The following is a 21,455-nucleotide window of genomic DNA, read 5'->3' as shown; positions in this document are numbered from 1 at the left end:
AGAACTGAAGGGAAAGCACCAGCTATAACAAGCTGCCATGAAACAACTGCAGATTTTACATGAAAAATTGAAAATAAAGGCCATAGTTTGGTACTAGCAAAGGACCAGACCAGGAGCTAAAGTCAGTTCTGATATTAGGGCTCAACTCAAGTTCCAAGTTTCTAGATTGTTGATTACCATAATGCACACTATAAGGATAAATTTCCTGCCAGAAGAATGCCAGGAGGCCAGCAGGGATCACTTAAGTTCCACATATGTAAGGGATAAATGTCCACTATCCTGAAGCCAGATAAGGTCACCACTACAGGCACACTAGGAACTATTATTGCCATCATCAGAGCAGTGGTCCTCAGATCTGAGGAGAGGAGCAGAGTCTCCCTCATCTAGCTATTTTGTTACTCACTCCTGCCTATACAATAGTTTTTACTTAACTGCATGTTTCAGCTAGAAAGGTCTGACTCTTGCTGTTATAGCCACTGCTGCTGCTATAGGCGATTAGCTTACTTCATCAGCAGGAAGGTTCACCTTCTTTGCCCTGCAAGCAATTAGAAAGGGCATCCTAGGACAGTGATATCCTGTTGCCAGAGCTAAGCCAAAAGGAACTTAGTCATCAGCCACTTCAAGCTGCAATAGCTGCATCCTGTTCCAGCTCCCAGTAGCTCCTGTGCAGAGGCCTTGCCATTGCCCTCTAGTGATACAGCTGTGGTCACACTCCTGGGGAAGTCTTCCTTTTCTCAAACCAGAGATGCAGGGGTTACATTAACTTTGCCAGCACCCCTTAACCTTGAGTGGCAGTGACTTAAGTTTATGTGCAATAACACATGCAGCCTCTGAAGCAACACTACAGTTTGGAGGACAGCACAGCAGGAGTTGAACATAAGCCAGTTCTGCCCCTCTGCTGCTGTGCCATCTCAGCCCTTTGTGGGGAGGTACACTGGCAGAGAAGCAGCTGTGCAGTCTCCAAGCCCCACCATCAGCTCCCAGGCCAGGTGTTGCTCAAAACCCTACATAACTGGACTTCTGATAAACAGTGGTTCAATACCAAGACTTCTACTCCAGAAGTATTAGACTGCCTGTGCCAGATTACTATTTCTCCCTCCAAATTCATATTCTACTGGCCTATAGAAAACCCTGATGCTGAGGGAAGGTACATCAGGTTTTTCCAGCAGTCTCCTGCAGACTGCCAGTCTCCACTGCCATCACATTAATGCTCTTGCTTAAAGACACACAATTGTGCTAGATTAATAAAGTAGGGATTACCTGTGTGCAGAGACATTTAAGCTCCAAAGGATCCAACAGCTCATTAACATGACAGGCAGCTGACACTAAGTAACTTCTCAGACTATTATTGCTCTGCACAACAGAACTTCATTTATTTGAGAAATTGTATCTACACAGAAATACATTAAGTGCACCAAAATGTGACTACTTCACTTTATACTGAAGCAGCAAGACATTCTCCAGGAAAAGAGATTAATTTTACATGTTTCCCTTCTTTCAGCTTTCCTTTATGGTTCAGTGAAGTTCACCTCCACAGCAAATGTCTCTCTATAGACTTTCCATGTTTTAGACTTGTGAGGGTTATCCAGCTCATTTCTGGGAAGGTAAAGTCTGAAAGACAAAATCGAGTAGCACATCTTACAGACCAACACATGCCTTTTCTTTCAGCCAGCCAAGAGAACTTCAATCTTAGCCGTGAAATATTACATATAGCCCCAGATCTTGAATTCAGATAGCCAGTAGCCATGCCTGCACAGGCCTTTGGATGTGAAGTAGTCTGAGAAACATACAGTCACACCCTGATGGGTTTGTGGGTTGTGGTTTGGTGATTTTGTTTGGGTTTGTTTTTTTTTCTTTCCAGAACCTAATACAAGATTAAGAATAAAGTTAGCATTACCTTCAGCTGAAGGCTTCATGATGGGATACGAGTGGCAGAAATTTAATAACTGACCTTCATAATGGCAAGGATTTGATTCAGTACTCAGGTCAAGCTCATCAGGCATGTTCTCCACTTTTAATGCTTACCAAATTCATGTCTAGTTATCACTTCATATTACTTGTACATCAGCTGTGGCTGAATTAGAGATACAAAGATATGAGCACTGCCTTAGCTGTTCCACTTATCAGACCTAGTCCTAGGTCTACCAGAATTCTCTGGGCAGGAAGGGAGACAGTCTCTACTAAATTGTGTTAAAAAGAAGGTCTGGTGGGGCATTTTCCTTAGCCCTGGAGGAAACAAAGCACTTGGGTGAAGCTTTTGAGATGGTACTCTGCAGGGCTGTCAGACAGCAGGCATACGTTTCTTCTGGCACTGGTTTGGTTCTAACTAGATGTCTGCACCTAGACTGCAAGGTGCATTGCTGGCTCAGCATAGTAAGCTTACAGCTCTTACAGACTCATGGCTACCTCTCCTCATGCTCTGATGGGATCAATTAAATGAAAGTTGTTTCCTTCCTATCCCAGTCACAAAGAACACTGCAATTATAGCTCACATGCCAAGTTCACTTTTCCTCTGTCTAAATCTGTTGAGTTTCATATACAGAAGAGAAGGATCTCCTGTCTCTATTTCTATATCACTCCTCTAGCAAGTCAGACAAGTCCAGCTTTCACTGGCTAGAGCTCCTCCAGGAGTTCTAGTCTCAACTAGAAAAGACAACAGTAATTTCTAGCTTTAACAAAAGCATGAGAAGCAGTAAAAGAGCCTTTTTTTGGAATCCCAAGCATCAGCATCTGTAACTGTGGTCTTCACGTTCACCTGCTGAAGTACTGAATGAGTTCCAGCCTCTCAGGCAGCCATGCTATAGAGGATGGCAGAGTTGCCTTTGGTTTGAATGGTTAACGTTACCTTTTTGAATTTAAGTTCATTAACAATAGAGTGCTGAGGAAAGAGTCCAGTGGATTAAGTCAATTAAGATAAAGAGCTCACATACATTTAAAACATTTCACACAGTGCAAGCAAGTGTGCAACAACTGCTTGCTCACAAGTTGGAGAGACCAGTACCCACACAACAGCTATCTTCGCTTTCAGCACTATGTTTAAGAATTTTAACCTTAGACACCAGAAGTTAGGCTCTGAAAGCAGGCACTGTGAGCACTTACCTGTTATTTTCAATAAAGAAAGTGTTAAACCAGAAGAAGAAAGGGCAGTCATCATAGCCTTTTAAGAGATCCTAAAAGGAAACACCTTGTTTAAGAACTTCATTAGACAACAGAACTTATTTTTTGCAGAGCAAGAGTACTCACCTGTCCCCAGTAGTTTGGTTTACAAAGTTAGAGTACCAGAATCAATACACTTGAAGAACCAAATATCACACCCAGATCACTATTTTCACTCAGGTTATTTCAAGATTAGGTCACTTCATTGTATTAAGTTTGAGTAAGAGACCCACATTAGAAGCAGCAGGTACTCAAGATGTTTCGGTTGTACAGTATGAACAGCCAGACACCTCCCCTGCCTGCATAGACTGATGTAGCAACACTTGCTGCATCACTCACTACACAGAGGCGGAATAACACCTGCTACAGTGGGGCCACCCCACACAGTAGGAGCCACTGGGAGGAACAGACTCCACCCCACACAGCACAGCCAGGTGCAGCGTGCACTGCAGCCTCTTCTCATACTCAAGTGAAGGTCTTCCCACTGTTATACTTACAGACTGCGATTCAAATCTGACTTTCACATCACCACTTATAACAGGGCTGTCTTCCACAGCAATGACTACAGAGTCACTCTCAGAATCAAAGAAGAGCTAGATGACAGAATAAAGCATTGGTTTTGTTACTGCAGAGACAAGGGACCAATTAATAACAACACCTAGCTACTCATTCATGGTATACAAATACAATAGCAGTGCTAGAATAATAGCCAACAGTTTAACTCGCTCTGACCCAAGCTGCTGATTGCATTTAAGTGACTTCTAGGGAAATCTTTCAGTATCTTACCAGTACTTTTCCTATGATTTAGCAAAGCTTAGCTTTTTAATTCTCTCAGAACTTACACCATTCATTTGTTTAGATAGTTTTATGTCCAGTATTCAGCTTTTACAGGAAGACACTTTTGACTTAAGTACTTTCAGCTCCTGTTTCTCAACTGACAATTTCATAGTACTCACCTTGCAGTTTCCTTGACTGGCACATACACATTCTAGTACAACTTGTTTCTTCACTATTACCTGCACCTTCATATCAGTTCCATTGCCTTTCCCAACTCCTAAGAAGAAAGAGTTGTATTATACAATATATATTAGCTGGAAATGTAAGTGGTCATTAAAACCAAGTGCAAACCTACTCAAAAGTGCCTTCTCTCCAGATTGCCTTGCTATAGATTTTTAGAAAACTCACATCCTAAAAGGTAGCTCAAGATTCAGTGGCTGAAAGCTGTATTTTCAAGTAGCAGTGAATTCTACTAAAGGATCAGGAAATGGCTAATTTAGAGTCTAGTTCTACTGACTGACCAAGAACAGCAGTTTGAAGTCCCCTAGAACAAGTACTGCTGAACTTCCAGCCTTTTATCAAGATTATCATTACATATGTACAGAATCAGGTATGTGTATCAAGCTGAGAAACCAGATCAGCTAGTATGTAAGCCACCATTTTGTCCATACACCCAGAAAGTGACAGAATACACAGGGTAACTGCACTCCAAAATGCTCTTCATTCTATTGTAAATGTGACATCTGAATTCTCAAATACCAGTAAATCTACATTCTTATGTGTTAGAGACAGTAAAGAGATCAGCTGCCTGTACTAGGAAAATATTACCAGATAGAGAAATGCCCAAATTCAAGAGTTCTTACCATGTATAGAATGGATTTTGAAGTTTTTTATTTTGAGTTGTCTCTCTGGTGGGAGTTTCGAGTCATACTTGTTTTTCAGTATCTCATAATACCCAACATACCTACTCTGTAAAGCAAAAAACCCAGACACATTATGTAGTTTCTGTACCCCACACAGAGTGATTCTAGGCAGAAGTAGGATTAAACACATCTATGTTCTTAGTCTCTTAAGTCCAAAGCTAAGAAAGTAGCCCTTTGTTCTTCCCCTTCTCAGTTCAAACAATCCTCTAGACAATTTCGATACCCACATTTTTAAGCACTATTTAAACTTCATGTTCTAAAAGGAATTCTGCAATTTTGAGTTCAGCAAGAAATGAGCAGCTTTGATACTGTAGCTTTTTTGAGGGGCAGAATGTTTAAGCGTACAATATTCGTTTTATGGAAGCACATTCTGAAGGACAGTTGTACTTTCATTCTATTTTATACCAGCAGCTAGAGTACCTCTGTCACCAGCTTTTTCTCATGCCTCTGAATCTCACACTACAGTGAAACAAGATGAGTCAAGTCTTAAACTGGCTGAAGCAATAACTTGTTCGGTATCTCCTTGTGAACTCAGTTTCTAGAGGATACATTCCTCCAACCAGCCACATCAGTGCCATCCCCCTTCCCAGCACAGACTGCAGGCTTCAGTGCATTCTTGATAAATAGCCCAGTTGTCTTGCTTTAGTGAGGATGGGCAAACACTGCAACAAGTTGCACAGAGGTGGTGGAGTGCAGCAGGATGCTCTACCTCAGTGGTCAGGAAAAAAAGACTCACCACACTGAGTGCTTTCTGGTGAAAGAAAACTACCAGATATCCTAGGTTACACTGTGCCTTTGAATATACTCTGGACCAGTCAGACCCAGAAAAAAACAGAATACTGATAAAAAGGAAACAGTGTTCTTATGAGATAAAAATATTTTGCTAAGCTAGAAGGATCATTGAGCAAGGCTTTGCAAATGACTGACAGTCAGTCACTTTATTTTATAAAAGCCCTGTCCCATTCCTGATCAGGCAGGACTCTTACACACTTTTCCCCATGAGATGTTTGATTATTCAACCCTCAAGTGGGTACTTCCCTCAGTTATTCCTCAGAGGCTGAGTGAAAGGAAGTTACCCACAGTCATCAGGTAGGGTAAGTAACATCAGTCCCTATTCAATAACTGAACTATCTTTAAAACATTGCTTCAGTTATTAATTGGCATTTACTAGGTCTAGAATAATAAGCAGTTGCCATAGCACTTCTATTGTGTAGTAGATATTTTGATTTATGCCCTTTAGCCCAATCACATTATTACAATTTATAATAAAGTTTTGCTTCGTTTCTACATACAGTCTAGTTTGCCATCCTGTAACCTGCATGGGACAGTGAAGCCTATCTGTGGAAATATCCTAGACTTGACTGGACAGGGCTATGGGCAACCTGCTCTAGCTTACCCTGCTTGAACTAGGTTGGACTGAAAGCTCTCCTAGTCTCACCAATTCTGTCATCTTTGACTCCGTAATTCAGGTTTTATACTACACAGAGAGACAAAAAATGTGCTTAGACAAAGGAGATGGGGGGGAAGATGCAGTGCAGTCTTACAAGTAGATAGTCTTCTTACTCTTCAGAAAAGATTACAGAAAGTTCAGGAGTTCAGCATGTAGTAGAAGCCTACATCTCTGAAACAAGGCAGGGAAGTGGAGTAGCATAAGTGCTCACAAGGCTAATGTTTGGCTACTGTTACTGGACCTGCTCAAGCTTACCTGGGATGGAGTTTCAACTCCTTGAAACTTGGTACTTGTGCTTTTATCAGTTCTTCTCTCTGCAAAGTAGTTCAAACTTTCCTACATAGGAAGATAATTTCAAGAGTTAAGATATTCATCTCACCACCATTCCCCTTCCTGAGAAATGGATAGTAAACCAGAATTAGACTACTCAACTCCAGTAAGGGAAGGTAAGGGAAAATACACAGTAGTTGTTTTGGTACTTTCTAAAGGAGTCTTTACTAGACTAAGAAAGCACTAATTAGGAAGTCAGATGTATTAAGTCTGTCATCCATGAAAGAACACTAATAAAGCTCATTGAAGGAAGAAAGCAATATGCTTTTTAAGAAATTGCTTTTGAACAATCTACATTTCTGAAGTGGTCTGAGGCAGACCAAGCTGAACATTAGTTCAGATCTTCACTAGCCAAACTCGGAGAAAAACAAGTGATTAAATGGATACACTCTGCTCAGGCTATCTTGAGTGACCTGGGCCTTTTGCAACCCAGGTTTCCAGGTCACTATACCAGACCTGGGATACTAAAGCAGCACACACATCTAAGACATGTTGATCTTTCTCCCTTTCCCCAGAAGGGCTTCTTGCTCCAATACTGGCAGTCAAGACAATTCTTGATGCCTCACACTACTTGGAAGGAGATTAGGGAAAAAATTGCTCAAGACCGCTTAAAAACAATGCTGCCATCTTTAATAAAGCATGCTCAGAAGCCACCCACAGTTTAAGAAAGTTGTTGCTCAAGATCCTAGGTCTATTATCCCTCCCAAAAAAAAGTGCTTCAAAGTCATTACCCTGTTAAATTCTACTCTCCCAGTTCTTCCCAATCAAGAACAGTCTTGATCAGAAAGGAATTTACAAAGTAGCAAGACATGCAACAGCTTCTTTGTTAAACAGATTATTCATAGTATCCTTCTTCCAGTACAGAGTTTTTGCAGAGTATTAGTGTGTTTCACTAATTAAGTGGGTTCTAAAAGGGGTATTTTGAAAACTAAAAGAAAAAATAAACACCAGGTATTACCTTTGCACTTTCAAACTGGTAACTGTCTATGAGCCAGATACAGATCATTGTTCCAGTCCTGCCTATATTAGAAGTAAGAGACAGATTGAACTACAGGAGTTCAAAGGTATTTAGGATTATTTTTGCAAATACAACATTCTCCTCCATTTAAAAAAGTTATAAACAGGAGATAAGTGACACTAGAGTAGTCAAGTGCCTGGATTTCTGGGAAGAACAAGCTAAAAATATGATACCACAGTTTATTAACTTGTTCCTTGAAAGCAGCCCCTGCATTTCTCTGTAGTAGACCGAGAAGCACTCAGGAAGCTGGCCAGCATCTGCCTACTCTATTTAGAAGGGGGTAGAGTCAAATACACTACTAGATTAGGTTATAGACTGGCACTTCCCAATGCTCTAAGACTCGAGTTGCTTCTCTGCCCCACCTTTTTTCCCCCAAAAACCCTACTAAGAAGGCCTTAAGATCTCCAGCACAAAGACTCCAATATAGTCTCAATTTCTAGTTTAAAAAATCTTAGAGATCAAGTTACCCCTCCTTACACTTGTTCTTCAAGCTGGTTTTGGCTTTCAGGTAGTTACAATGTTCAGTTTTGCAAAACCTTTTAAGCTATGGTTCCAAATGGCAGAAAGAGCCTTTTTATGTTAAGTAACCACCTGGTTTAAACCAAGTATTTACAGTAGTAACACCAGGCAGCTAGATGTGGCATGTTTGCAGGGTAATTCAGCTTATTCACACAGCTATCTGTGCACTTCAACAGCTCCTGCACTACCACGGGCTGCAAACAGCACCCCTACAGGTCAGCTTATCTGCAGTAGATTTGACTAACCCCTTCCCACAGGACTACATTGCACTCTAATCAGACAATACCTTGTGTATCTTGAGTTAAGATCCAGCAGTACCTACTAATTACATCCTCCCCCATCTCCCAAGAAATGAAAAAGCTTGAGGTAAATGGCAAGATATTCAGTGTGGGTGACTGGCTGCCAAAGCTGCAGCTTAAGACTTTTGATAGCATCTATTTCAGTAGCTCCCTAGACCCAGTCTCTCCTGGGAGACTGCCATCTCAGCAGTAAGGACAGCAAGAAGTTACTGCAGACCATTTTAAGAGGTCAGATGCCAGCTTAGATTAAGAACCAACTTGGGCCACCTAAAAATGGTGTTGTGTAACACTAAACACACAGCACTATACTGCTGCTAGTCAGTGTCTGCGGAATTTGTGGAGTTACACTCCAAACCCATCTCACGCTACAGCTTAAGGCCATACTTACATCAAAGAAGCCATTACAAGAATAACGTGCAATTTGTAGCATACACAGATTACACATGAGAAGTTTTACCTTTGCCTCCTTTACAGTGAATTGCAATGATGTTCTTTTCATCTTGACTCATCCATTCACGAACATTGGCAGTGAATTTTACCATGTCCCTAAATAAGAGGAAAGTTAATTGATCAAAGCAAATGCCCACAGAACTATTAAGATGTATGCATTCCTTGACAAGACTCACTGTAGTGCTGGGACATTGTGGTCATCAATAAAGATCCTTTCCACCCTGTAGTGGAAGTACTTGGGGTCATAGCCTTTTTCACCTACAAGGAAAGATCTATATTTATGCCAGGAAGCGGAACAGACTTGCAAGAAAGTGGCTTGTGACACACAACTGCTGGTCTGAGTATATACTAGTGTTTAAAGTACAGTAGTAAAAATAGACAAAGTTGAAAAACTGAGGTAATCTGGCTAAAGCCATGCTTGCTTAGCTTTAGTTTCACACCTCTCACTTTTAAGTGAAAATTAATCTCCAGGCCCAAATGTCCATTCCTTCCCATAGGGGCATCTGAAAGCTAATATTCTGATGTACTATCAGGGTAAACCACAGCAAAAACCACCTACAAAGTGGTAAGGAGCTGCTAACACCACAGTCCTCAACTGTAACCCCTCATCTATTGCTCTGCTGGCTAGAGGACAGTTATACTTTTTCAGGACTTCAGTATCAACACTTCTGTCTCATGTCTTGCCTGCTTCCAGCTCTGATGCTCAACTATGAAAGCAAAACCCACAGAATAGTTGTTCCTGAAGTATTTTCCACCTCTAAACAGAAAAGCTTTTAGCTATTAATTAACCTCATTCTTCTAAGCCTTCATTAGAAAAATCCACCAACATCATCCCAAGTTTTAGCCTAGGTTTAGTTCTTCCACTTTAGTAAGTGTTTTGTAATACTGAAGCAATTGTTCAGCATGAGCAAGGAAGTCTAAACTGCAAGGTATCCAGTATCTTCTCTACCTTCTCTATCTTCAGTACAACACATCAGATACTCAAAGTCAATAGCCACATTCAGGATAAATGGCAGTCAAACAGCTGTGTACTTTTGACAGACTTTAAATTCTTGGAGATCTGGTATTGCCAGCATCACACCTTGAAAAGATGTAGCAGTATCTCAATACAATCAGCAGCCAAACATACTTACTGCAGAGATTGTAGACTTTGTAGTGGTCTGCATGTTTGGTGTCCAGAAATCTTGCAACTTCCTAAAGCAATAACAAGTTCAGAGTAGTTAGTGCTCTACTCCTTATTTCCACTGCCTCCAACCCTCAAGTGGTGTTAGCAACTCCAGTCATGAACAACCCTTGGACAGCAGTCCTTTCCAGCTCAATAGCTCAGGTTCTTGTCTGGAATAAAAGTACAACTACCTTCCCTGCCCTACATATTTTAGTTTCCACATTACCAGGCAGCATAGCTCTAAAGAGCATTAATGCAGACCTTTTAAACATCTTTATTTAAATGAGTATACAGTTCTCATCACTCATACTATTACTAACCAAGGGCAGAACTGACTTGGTTCTCTGAAGCACTCCCAAGAAACAGGAGCATCAGAGCACCAGTGTGTGCACACTGCAAGATACATTCAACCAGGCTTAGCTAAGAGACTACAGCACAAGCAGTGCAGCACAATGAAGGCTACTATTTAGTCATTCCAGCTAGCCAAGACAGCAGGACTAGGATTGACTTGCAATCTAGTCCACAGGCAAACTACTGAAAACCTTGAAGTGAAACAGCATTCATAAATAATGAACTTGGTAGATGAGGGATCTTTACCTCTATAGGGTTCCTATAGAAAGATTGCTTCCCAGAAGATGGAAATGACATGGCAATAATGCGATCTGTGAAAGAGACAGCAATTAGAAGTAACAGGGGGAACCCTCCCCATATGTAAGAACTACATTATAAAACAGCTTATTTCTACCCTAATTAGAATAACCACCTACTGATTTACTGATTTGAGATGTTTTCTTCTCTATTTAGTACAGCTAGGGTAGGAGAATAATGCTTGCTGAAGCATCAGCTACCATTGTCAGCTTTCATAGACACACAGGCAAAAATACGGAGTTAGTCAATAGTTCCTCAGCTCTGGTTTCCTAGGCCTCAGAAGAATTTCTACCATTACATGCAGCATGTACAACCTCTCTCCCAGAAGGCTAATCCTTGAACAGTGTCAGAGTTTGGAATCTGTATTTCCAAATCCTACAAAAAAAGGAGTAAGCCCGGTTTGACGTCATACTTAAGTTTCATTGGTCTAAAACACTGCCTGTATTTCATGTCAAGCCATTATTAACTGAATAACCAGTGTTAGCAGGATGCAATGTGCCAAGTGTCATTTGCTTCTACAAACCAGTAACATAAGTGAGATCCAGATCAAAGCCATCTTTCATATAACGCCTTTTGTTTTCAGAGACCTGCCAAAAAGAGAGTGGAGTTAATCTTCCACACCAAAGATCAACAAGCATTGCCCATTACTAAGGAAAATCAGCCATCTAGATTCTGAAGTTAAATCATGAGTAGCAGAGCCTCACTTTGCTATAGCAAAGTTCACAGTATTAGCCAACAATAACATTTATTGTGTTAGCTTTCAGGTAGAAGCTCCATACAGAAATTTTGCCCCAAAGCTTGAAAGTTTACTTTAGTGAAAAGGACACTGCAGATTTATTGCCAGCTGTAGCATGAATCTGTCATTTCTATTTGAGTGTTTGGGGGCTGAAGGAAGGAAGAAGAAAGTTACAGGCAGCATAAACAAGACTGCTTATTCCTGAGCAAGGGGCGTACTCAAAGCTTCAAGTACCATTGTAGTGGCCCTGATGAAAAGAAGAGACATTTGCAATGGATTGGGCTTCAACAGCTAGGTTGTTTTGTTTTCACCTGGAATAAGCAGCAGATACATTAAAATTCCTATCATACCCTACATGAGGGAGAATAGCTTATGTACTAGAAACTAGAAATTCTCAATTGAGACACATGGTAGTGTTGCAATTGGTTTGATATGCTGGCCTTCCAGGTCACGTTGCTGCTTACTTGAGCAAAGTTAAGAATTATTAGCCATACTGAAGTTGGAGGCAATGCACCAATATCCTGTCAGGGACACTGACCAGACACACAGCTTAGGCAGCAAGATCAGTTGCAGACCAATAGGCTGTGGTCAGTCTTGCTACTCACCATTGATAGCTGCCTGGAGAAAAAGCTAGAGTTGGAAACAGTAATAGTAGCCTAGATATATTAAGAGGCCAACTTACCATTCTCCGGGTCACCATTTCAAGTTGCTTCTTCTGCGAAGCCAGGCGAAATACTCTCATTAAAATGATGATTCTCATAGCTCGGAATAAAGTAACCATTCTTGATGGGAGTCAGATTCACCACAGAAGAAAATGAACACAATCAGATTTAGATGCAAAGCTTAAAGCTATCTAAAAGCTGTTTCAGAGACAGTTTAAAGCTTGGTTTCATATACTGAACTAGAATTTCTCAGGCTGATTTTGAAGAATACTATGGTTTTATTGAGAGGTTTTGTTGTTGTTGGTTTTTTTTTGGGGGGGGCAGCAGCACAGGGGTAGTACATGTTCTGAACAGCTAACAGAACTAGAAAAACCCCTACTTGCTCAGACACCATTGCAAGCAACAAATTCCCTTAACACTACCTATGTTATTATCCACAAATTCTTGTTCCTGGAAGCTTGTTCTCAAGTATACACATAAGTAGCCACCTGAAAAATAGCTGAAAAAAGAAGCTAGACAGGCCATATACATCATGTCTTAATTAAGAAATCTAAGATCAGATCAGTATTAAACCCGACATTTAATCATTCAGAAACCTGAGCAGATTATTTGGTTTGAAGAACTTTGAACTGCTATTGAACTTTGAAGCAAGCAAGATGCTCATGTGAGTGGCTCTACCAAAACAAGTGAACAGGGCAGCTGCTTTCACATACCCTTAGGGACTAGGGTAAACTAACATTAATTCCCTAAGGAGTATGTGAGCATATACTTTTGAGGAGCACTTGCACATATTTCAGGTCCTAGCACACTTAAAGTCTAGTTATTTGCAAGGTTTCCTAATATAGTTATAGGCACAAATATTATGAAACATTATCCCAGTGAAGTCTCCTTCCCACTGATGGTAGAGCTTAAAGTACGCAAGAGAAAGCTGTCCTGGAAGAAAGTTTCAGTTTTTCCCCCCACCTCCTTCCTAGTCCAGAATTATCCTTCTGTTTTTGAGAACTGGGTTGTCTTGGAGCTAGCAGCCAAGGAGACAAACCAACACAAAAGACTCCATAGCCCCCTCTCTCCAGCCTGAGCCACAACTGTGGAAAGCAGCTCATCAAGATTAAAAAAAAACAACAAAAAGAAAACAAAACCAAAACCAAAACCAAACAAAACACAAAGCAACCAGTCTGCATTCTGCCCATTAGGAAGTTAGCCAGTTAAGCATTAGCTACCAGAACTCATTCCTCAATGTTCTTATAGCTCAGACTTCATGGTAACCAGCAACTGATCCCAGTGCACAGCCAGCTAGACCTGATTGGAAAGAGACCCTACCCCTCCATCAGGGCATGTTACCTCTACAGACTGTCACCGAAATGTCACTTGTCATGTATACAATCTTATCCACAGAAGGCACATAAAAGCTATTAAAATTCTGATTGAGATTTATCAGGTGCTTTAAGACTGCTGTTTACTTCTTGAGCAAGGGCTATGGGGAAAGAAAGGTGCTAAACCCTAGGTAGGCTACTGAGAATTAGCTGGATTGTGTGGACACTCCAGTAGTGTTGGATAAGAAGGTAATCTCATCTCAAAATTTGGCCAAGTTTGAGGTATCTTCTAGTGTCAGGTGGTAATATTTTGGTCAGAACAGGACTGAAGAGCCCCTTAACAGAAGGGGTTTTACAGAGGGCTTCAAAAATTGCATGAGTGATATGGCAGGCCCCAGCTGAGTACCTTCAGACAACATCAGTGTGAAATCCTTTTAATGTGGCCCAAATTCCTCATCAACTTCAGCAAGAAAGAATACAAGGAACTTGCACACACCAATCTGCAGCAGGACAGATCAGTGCAGGACCAGGTGTACTACTAACAGCCTAGTAAAGATAGCGGTGCAGATTACCCTGTCACAGTGCTATTTCTCTTGCCTTTAAATGGATGCTGGCATAAGATGAAAGCTGCTTTAGAAAAAAAATGCAGCCAGAGAGATGGGAAGTAATCATTAAACCCAGATTAATGTTTAAAAAGACCTAGAAGTAAACAGCCTTTTATGATTCTGAGGCTGCAAGAACTGTCAAAGGAACAGTTTACTTTCTGAAACCTGAGTTTAGCTGGCATTTGAAGAGATGAGTAGTACTTCCAGATGTTTGTCCAACTCTGGATTCTTCAAAAACCAGACTTTGAGTTGGTTTCTTCTAGAAGAATGTTTCCTACCTTATGCCTAGTAGCCAGTTAAATTGGGGAGGTGATTTTTTTTGGGGAAAAAAAAAGCTTTCAACTTCTTTCCCTGGCAAGCAAGTTTCACTAATTCAAGCCTAGTGCAGATAAACTAATCTTAGAGTAGTAGATCTGTCTCCATCAGGAATGGATTCCTCTCACAGGTTATCATCTGATACAGCTACAGAAATCAGATGGAATTAAGACTTATGCACATAAACAGCATGCTTCCCCTTCCCAGAGCATAGCTGAAAAACCCAACACACATTACCATGGAGCTTTTGGGAAAGCAAGGTGGAAGATACAACACAGTTTGGCAACTCTTTCAAGATCCAATGGATGGAGATCATCCCTCAGCTGTCTGTTCCATTTGCTACTATAACCCAACTCCTCTTTCTGACCTTCTTCAGACTCTTCTCTATCAGCATTGCCGCATACTTCTCAGCCCCAGGCCCATCAGTGCTTGAATTGGAGCATTTGATGGCCTCACTATTCACTTATAGTCACACTGATATGTTTAGATCACATCCGCCTTTGAGACAGGGACAGTCTACAGTATAACTGTAGACCAAAGATAGGTGTCTCTCTCTTTCATTAGTCTGTACCATGAAATATGATCAATCGTATTTGTGATCTATTATGCACACATTCAGCTTGGAGGTACCCAAGAAAATTCTTATAAGACTACCAAGAAAAGAGAGCTCACATTCAACAGCTGCCATACCACTCTTACCTTGGAATCTGATTTACTTCAGTGAAGCCTGACAAGGTGTATATCATGTTAATTATCAGAGTGCCCACCACTATGAATGCATCCAAAATATTCAGTTTGTACTGGAAATATTTCCTAAAGCTGAAACAAGGGAGAGTTTTAGAAAGATTGCCATATGCATAGCAAAGATTGAAACATCTTCAGGAAGAGAACCACCTATACTCAACTACTGCTAGAGCCAAGCTCTCTTGAAGTAGTTCTTAACACTAAGCACTGAAGACTCACTAAGAAAATATCTTATACCATGTCTACACACAAGTCACAGCAAAGTTGATGCACTTTCCAAGTGCTCATTTATACCAAAAGCACTTCACAGGTTATGCTATAGAAAGGTAACAGCCAATATACACAGGCAAGACAATGCGGCCATTGTTTATGACCAGAAAATTGGCTGATAGGACATTCATGTTCATAGTCCAAGCTTGAAGTATTGCTTCCTTACTAGCCTGAAGGCTTGCCACACTGACTTCACTTTTGCCCAAAGTCTTACCCTTCAACAAAGACCCTCAGGAGAACATCGATGAGAAAGAAGTATGCTATTGCCAGGGAAACACCTTCAAAAATATCTGAAAGATACTTCTTCTTCCCAAGGACAGCCAGATCCACAATAACAAATATATTGTCCACAATGATAAGTACAACTCCAAATATTCTGAAAAAAAAATACAAGTGAACCTGAGAGATAGGAATTAATTGCTGACATTGATTGACTGAAGAGTACAAGCCCAGATTTGGTTTTAGCTGTCACAGTGAGAGTATGTTCTCTTATATACAGATTGAAGCCTGCTTGTAAAAGCAGCTGAAGGATTCAAATTGCATTTGAGTGGTCTGCACAGAGTAGTACATCATCCATGTGAAATTGCACATTTACCTCAGACTCAGCTGTAGTTATGAACCCATAATTCCACAGCTACTTAGAAGTGGTGCAAACCCAGATGCATTAAGGCACACAAAGTGTCAGTGCTGCCTTTCAGATTACTCACTTTCCCTCCCACTCATAACTTAGTGCAGTCCCTTAAAAATAACTGTTTAGTGGCTTGCCTTGTTTCAGCACCTAGACTGCATACAACTGACCAATTAGGCTGTGGCAGCCTTTGAACAACCAAAGTGAGCCATTAAAGTGCTTTTATCCAAGTCAATGGCATTTGCAGACTTTCAGCTCTCCTTAAAGAATGTAGTCATACCTGTTCCAGACTTCTTTCCCAATCTAAGTACTTTTCTCAAGTCACCCTTTCTGAGAGCAATAGGGGGTTTAGTAGTTTCTAGAAAGAGCGTGCTGGAGTCACTGTTGTTCAATGAACTCTCCGATTTCTTACACCAAAAATAAGGACTATTTCTACCTTGTCCATATCATTACAAGCGTGATATTTTACCTGAATCCAAATGACATCACAAATGGGGATATTTTTCTCCTTATTGCACTGCAAGAAAAGAGAATTGGCATCAAGACAAGTGACACTTTGCTACTCATACTAGTCACAAGAGCATGGTTACATTCTTCCATTATTTTTTTTTGTTTTAATATTCTGTATAGTGATTTCTTTAAGAAGAGATTATTCAGTTGCATTCATGAAGTATATAGGCTAAGACAGTACTTGGAAACAATACTTTAACCACTTGTTAGAAGCAGTATTCATCAGTTACAGACTCTAGAAGTGCAGCAATGTGTACTTACGCATAACACTAGTGTCACAATTCCAGTGACACTAAAAGTCTGGCTTAATGACCTGTTATAAGCTTTAAGAAGTGAGCTTATTAATAGCTATTGGTCAAGAGGAAGATTAAAGGATAAACATCTCTTAAGGTATCTTGTTCAAGATATTAGCTTATTATAATAGAGGATTTTTTTTTCCAGGTTTGTGAAAAAGCTGCACTTAATAGCTCCACTTCTGCTTCTGTGCTTTTGGAACAGAGGAAGAAAAATCTCTCCTCTACTTTTTCAAGTAAATATTGGTTCAGCTTTCAGATTGAAGACTCAAATGCCTTTTAAGAAAAGTTACTGCAGCTAAGTTCTTCCAATTGTGAGAGTTATCTCCAGCCATAGCAGGGTTTCAGCTCCTGATTTCAGTCATAGAGGATTTGTTGCCTCTTTGGTATGCTTTTAAGCCTTCTGGTTTAAAGCTAAGCTTTTGTATAGTTATCTCACTATCTGAAAATCTCTTTAGGCTACACAATGAATTAAGGTAGAAGCAATAATCTGCAAACCCCAGTAGGACAGTTTGAAAACCAGATTGCCAGTCTGTTAAGCAATCCTGGGATTACTTCCCTATTGTAAGCACTGAATCTTTTCTTAGACACTTAAAAGAAACCACTTTCTCCAAGTATATCACTAACAGTAGGACCTACCAGAAGTTCTGACGTAGTGACAGATTTCTTTTGTCTTGTTCACGTATCTACCCTATCTTTCCTGTTACATACAGTTACTACACTTCCTCTCCCCACCACCATTAGAGATACCACTGTTACAGGAAGTATTTGTCAGCTCAACAATGCTTACTGTACTCCAGTGATCCTTTCTGAGCTACTTGTTTCCTCTAGGGTAACTTGAGCATTGCATTCCACCTGGTGCATTTCCTAACACCTCAGTAACTCAGTTTAAGACAAGGCTAGATCTCTTCAAAATAATGAGAAAGCACCTTGCTGGCCTTACTGAATTAACCCACACTTCTCATTAGGTTCATACTTTAAACTAAGGAGCAAGGTCTAACCAGCAAACATCTGCATCCTTAAGAAGGAGATCCTTAGGTTGCAGTGCCCACTTTTCCCATGGAAGTCAAGGATGCAGTAGCAAGCCTTGTCTAGAAGACAGCCTAGCATATAGGAGGTTCTCATTACATTTACATTGTCTAACATGTAGAAAGCACTGCAATAATTACACTAGCAGTTTGTTAGTCTATGTCTTTGCACAGTCAATCCTACAATGCAAGTGTAGTAGATACACCAAAACTTCAGCTTCCACAGTCTAAGGAAAAGTACCTTTATTAGGTGCACTTAAGTTTGAAATGTATATACACCACTCCCATTCAGCCCACCAACATTTTACATCTGTTGAAGAGAGCATGGCACATTTGCTTACATACTCAGCTTAAAGCCTTTGTAAAATGCATCTGTAAATGCCAACTTCTGAATTCTAGGCAGACATGTCATATAGAAGAACTGAGATAAGAGGCTTAATCTTACTGCTCTTGAGCTGCAGCAACAGAGAAACAAATCTATTCACTTGTCACTGACTTGACTAAGTATCCTATAAGAGTTAGTAAACTAGTGACAAGAGCCAAACACTGTTAGAAAATAACTATTTCAAGAACAGAGTTAATTGCTAGCAAGTTCAGATAGTTTAGTCTTGACGATGGCACAATGCTTATCATTTGCCTCAGATACTCATTCACCTCACTTTCTTAGCAGCATTTGTTCCTCTGTGCTCTCCTAAATTCATTTCTTGGGAAAATGTAATCAATGCAGTTTGGACTACCCATTCTTCATGCTACGTTGGACTTGCAGCTAGTTCTTCAGTTAGGCTTTCATCTCTAGAGGCATAAAGAAGCTTCCTGAGCTTACATGTCTTTATTATGTACCAAAACAAACATCAACATCAAGTGATTTATCAGGCTTATCTCTACTTCAGTAAGTCATCTGCCTTCTTATTTTAGCTCAAAAGTTTCCACTTCAGGGGGTAAGCAAGGCATTTAGTATATCATTAGCTTACCTGGAACAGCTGTCTGGTTCATCATCCTCATCACGACCATCATCAATCTTTACTGTGGGCTCTTCTGGTTTTGGAGAGCTGGCAAAGATAAAATACAAGTCACATACTGATACAGATGTCAACTTCATATACTGCTGTTGTTGTTTCAGAAGAAAGAATATTAACTGTCAGCTGAGGGAGGGAACAGATGCATCCAGCAATAGGATAAAGAGCTTTGAAGTAGGGCATCCAGGAGTCCGCTGAGGACTTAACAGCCCAGTCCAGACTCTGGAAGCTGGAAATACACATATGCAAAATTGCTTCAGAGAGTTCAAATTACATCAATGCTATTACAGTGAACTACTTGTTCAGAGAATTAATGCTTTCTCCAGGAAAAGCCATAGCACAGAGATGTTTTTGTGCAGGGCAGGATACCAGACCGGAAACTGGAAGACCATAGCAGCAGCAGCTGAGCTAATGCTAGAACAGCATTTTCTGGATCTAGTGGCTGTTTGCCATAACTTCCTTCAAAGTGTCTCTTTAGGTCAAGCTTTTGTTCAACTGTCTGAGAAGCTTTAAGGACTACATGGCTACTTCAGATGAAATAAAATGTAACATCCAAATCCAGGAGTTTCCAATTCAACCTTCTCCACAGAAATACTGTGCTACATAATAGCACAGCCACAATATTTGCTGTGGCTCTGCCTCTGGCATCATTGCTTCCTGGGCACAAGCAACTACATACACATTTCCAATATTGATGTTTCCATGCTGTTCCGAGTTGTTACACTAATGGTTCAAACATGCTAGATTGCCTCAGAGGATCCAAGTATCCTTCATCCTCTACAATGGGCTCATGTACCAGCACTGCTTTTGCAGTGTGGGCTAACCCTCTTTTAAGCAAGAGGTTTAATGATCCATTTCCTTCAGTGTCAGAAACCAGTACTGATGGTTCAGTTAAAAAAAAAAGGTATGAATGACTCCTCCCCAACAATTTTGGTATTTAAAGCTAGTTTTCCAGCTCCATTATCTCCAGACACCAATGTTTTCACTTTGTTCCTAGAACCGAAGCAAAGCTCTAGTGATGTATGGCCATTCAGCTTTGCTTCTCAGCTATTCCTGAGATATTCATTTGGGAGTTTCCACTTAATGTACAGCTGAAATACTTGACTCATTAAAGCAGGTTGCTGCTGCTGCTACAGCATTTTTGCTGCAGGTCACTTGTTTATACTTCTAGGCACATGAAGTACCAAATGCCACCTTCTTATCCTCTACTATGATTAAAATAAAAACAAGCAACAGTAGTATTTTGCATTAGGAAGCCAATCTTTAACACAAAAAGAAAACAGTACACTGCTTCCTCTGTGCTTTCACACAAATTCAGTTCTAGATCATAGAATGGTTTGGAAGGGACCTTAAAGATCATCTGGTCCAACCACCCTGCCATGAGCAGGGACACCTCCCACTAGACCAGGTTCCTCAAAGCCCTGTTCAAAGATAATGCTTTCCTCAGAAGGAGTTTGTTTTGCTGAGCACTCTACATCTACTTGTTGTCCAAGCTGGAACAAGCTCTCTACCACAAGCTGCTACATCTAGTCCCTGGCTACTGGGGTAGAAGAAAATGAGGATATACTAGAAGAACCTATTTCTTCCCCACACACTCTGAACTTCAGACTTGAGGCTTTTAAGAAGAGCAGAGCAAGAGCATCTTATTCTACAAGAGACCTTGACAGTGCTCATGGAGTCTAGAAGGGAGGAGGCTTTACTGCCATGAGCTCATTACATCATGCCTAGGTGCTCTGTACTTCTTAGTTAGTTCTTAACTACTTGTAAGAGGTAAGCTACATCACCATATTTTTCTCAAATATACCATACTTCACAGACAACAGCATTTTAAGGAGTGAGCAAAATATAAAGACTATGTTATATAAACTTCAAGCACTCCATTGTTATTCCCTTTGTTACATTTAAAACACTAAGAAAGTTTAGACAGGGAACACACACAGCATACCTCAACCCCAAACCCATACATTGGTGCGGTTCATCTCACTCACCCAGCAGCTTCTGTCAGCTCTGATCCTTGTTCGTATCTCACAGTTGTCATTTTGCCTGTTGTTGCTCTGCTGCTTTTAAGAGAAAGCACAACTAGTTAAAGAGAAGCCAGTATAAGAAACAGTGAATACCAGCATCCTATAGCAGCCTCACACTCAAGTTACCAGCAGACAGGCTTCTGCTTCACTTTCAAGTATTTCCTACCCACAGTTGGCAGAACACAGTTTATCTATAAGGCTAGTGAGAGTCACCCACTCAACAATGTGATGCTTTTTGACTTAATATACCACAGTGACAATAACTTCAAAAGAGCATCTTTGCTTCACGATTAAACGTTTTCCCCTGCTTCAAGCTACGAAACACAGCAGAGCCCCGTCTGGCAGCTCCGGGAGGGATGCTGCTGCTCCAGGCTGCTCTGGCAAGCACTGGCTGGACGTCCGTGGGAGCGGATGCTGGAGCTCCCAGCACACGGCCACCCCTCCGAGGGGAGGCCCGCGCTTCATCCCCCTGTGTGGCCACTCCCTTAGACCTGCCTCAAGCACAGCCGCACAGTCCCGGGAAGGGAACTGGCTCCCACAGCGGCGGGTACAGACCTGCCAGCAGTCTCTCCGCTC

At 40.9% G+C, this 21,455-nt stretch overlaps 1 protein-coding gene across 1 annotated transcript; it reads right to left on the bottom strand.

Moving 5' to 3' along the window:
- Positions 1–1,346: 1,346 nt before the first annotated feature.
- Positions 1,347–20,893, bottom strand: LOC104534194 (phosphatidylinositol 3,4,5-trisphosphate 3-phosphatase TPTE2-like). The gene is made up of 18 exons (XM_010187484.1): positions 20,844–20,893; positions 18,811–18,888; positions 16,478–16,525; positions 15,595–15,756; positions 15,066–15,185; positions 12,154–12,253; positions 11,259–11,322; positions 10,685–10,749; positions 10,056–10,116; positions 9,099–9,180; positions 8,930–9,018; positions 7,595–7,656; positions 6,562–6,642; positions 4,797–4,902; positions 4,113–4,210; positions 3,654–3,749; positions 3,100–3,170; positions 1,347–1,611 (listed from the first exon to the last, which is right to left on the bottom strand). Exons 1-18 carry the CDS (start codon positions 20,891–20,893, stop codon positions 1,509–1,511), a joined length of 1,536 nt encoding a protein of 511 aa, XP_010185786.1. The 3' UTR covers positions 1,347–1,508.
- Positions 20,894–21,455: the final 562 nt, after the last annotated feature.

The sequence above is a fragment of the Mesitornis unicolor genome, unplaced genomic scaffold (genome assembly GCF_000695765.1).
Source record: "Mesitornis unicolor isolate BGI_N332 unplaced genomic scaffold, ASM69576v1 scaffold32986, whole genome shotgun sequence".
Lineage (NCBI taxonomy): Eukaryota > Metazoa > Chordata > Aves > Mesitornithiformes > Mesitornithidae > Mesitornis > Mesitornis unicolor.
Note: the sequence above shows the minus strand (reverse complement) of the source record. Positions and strands in the feature narration are given on the sequence as shown.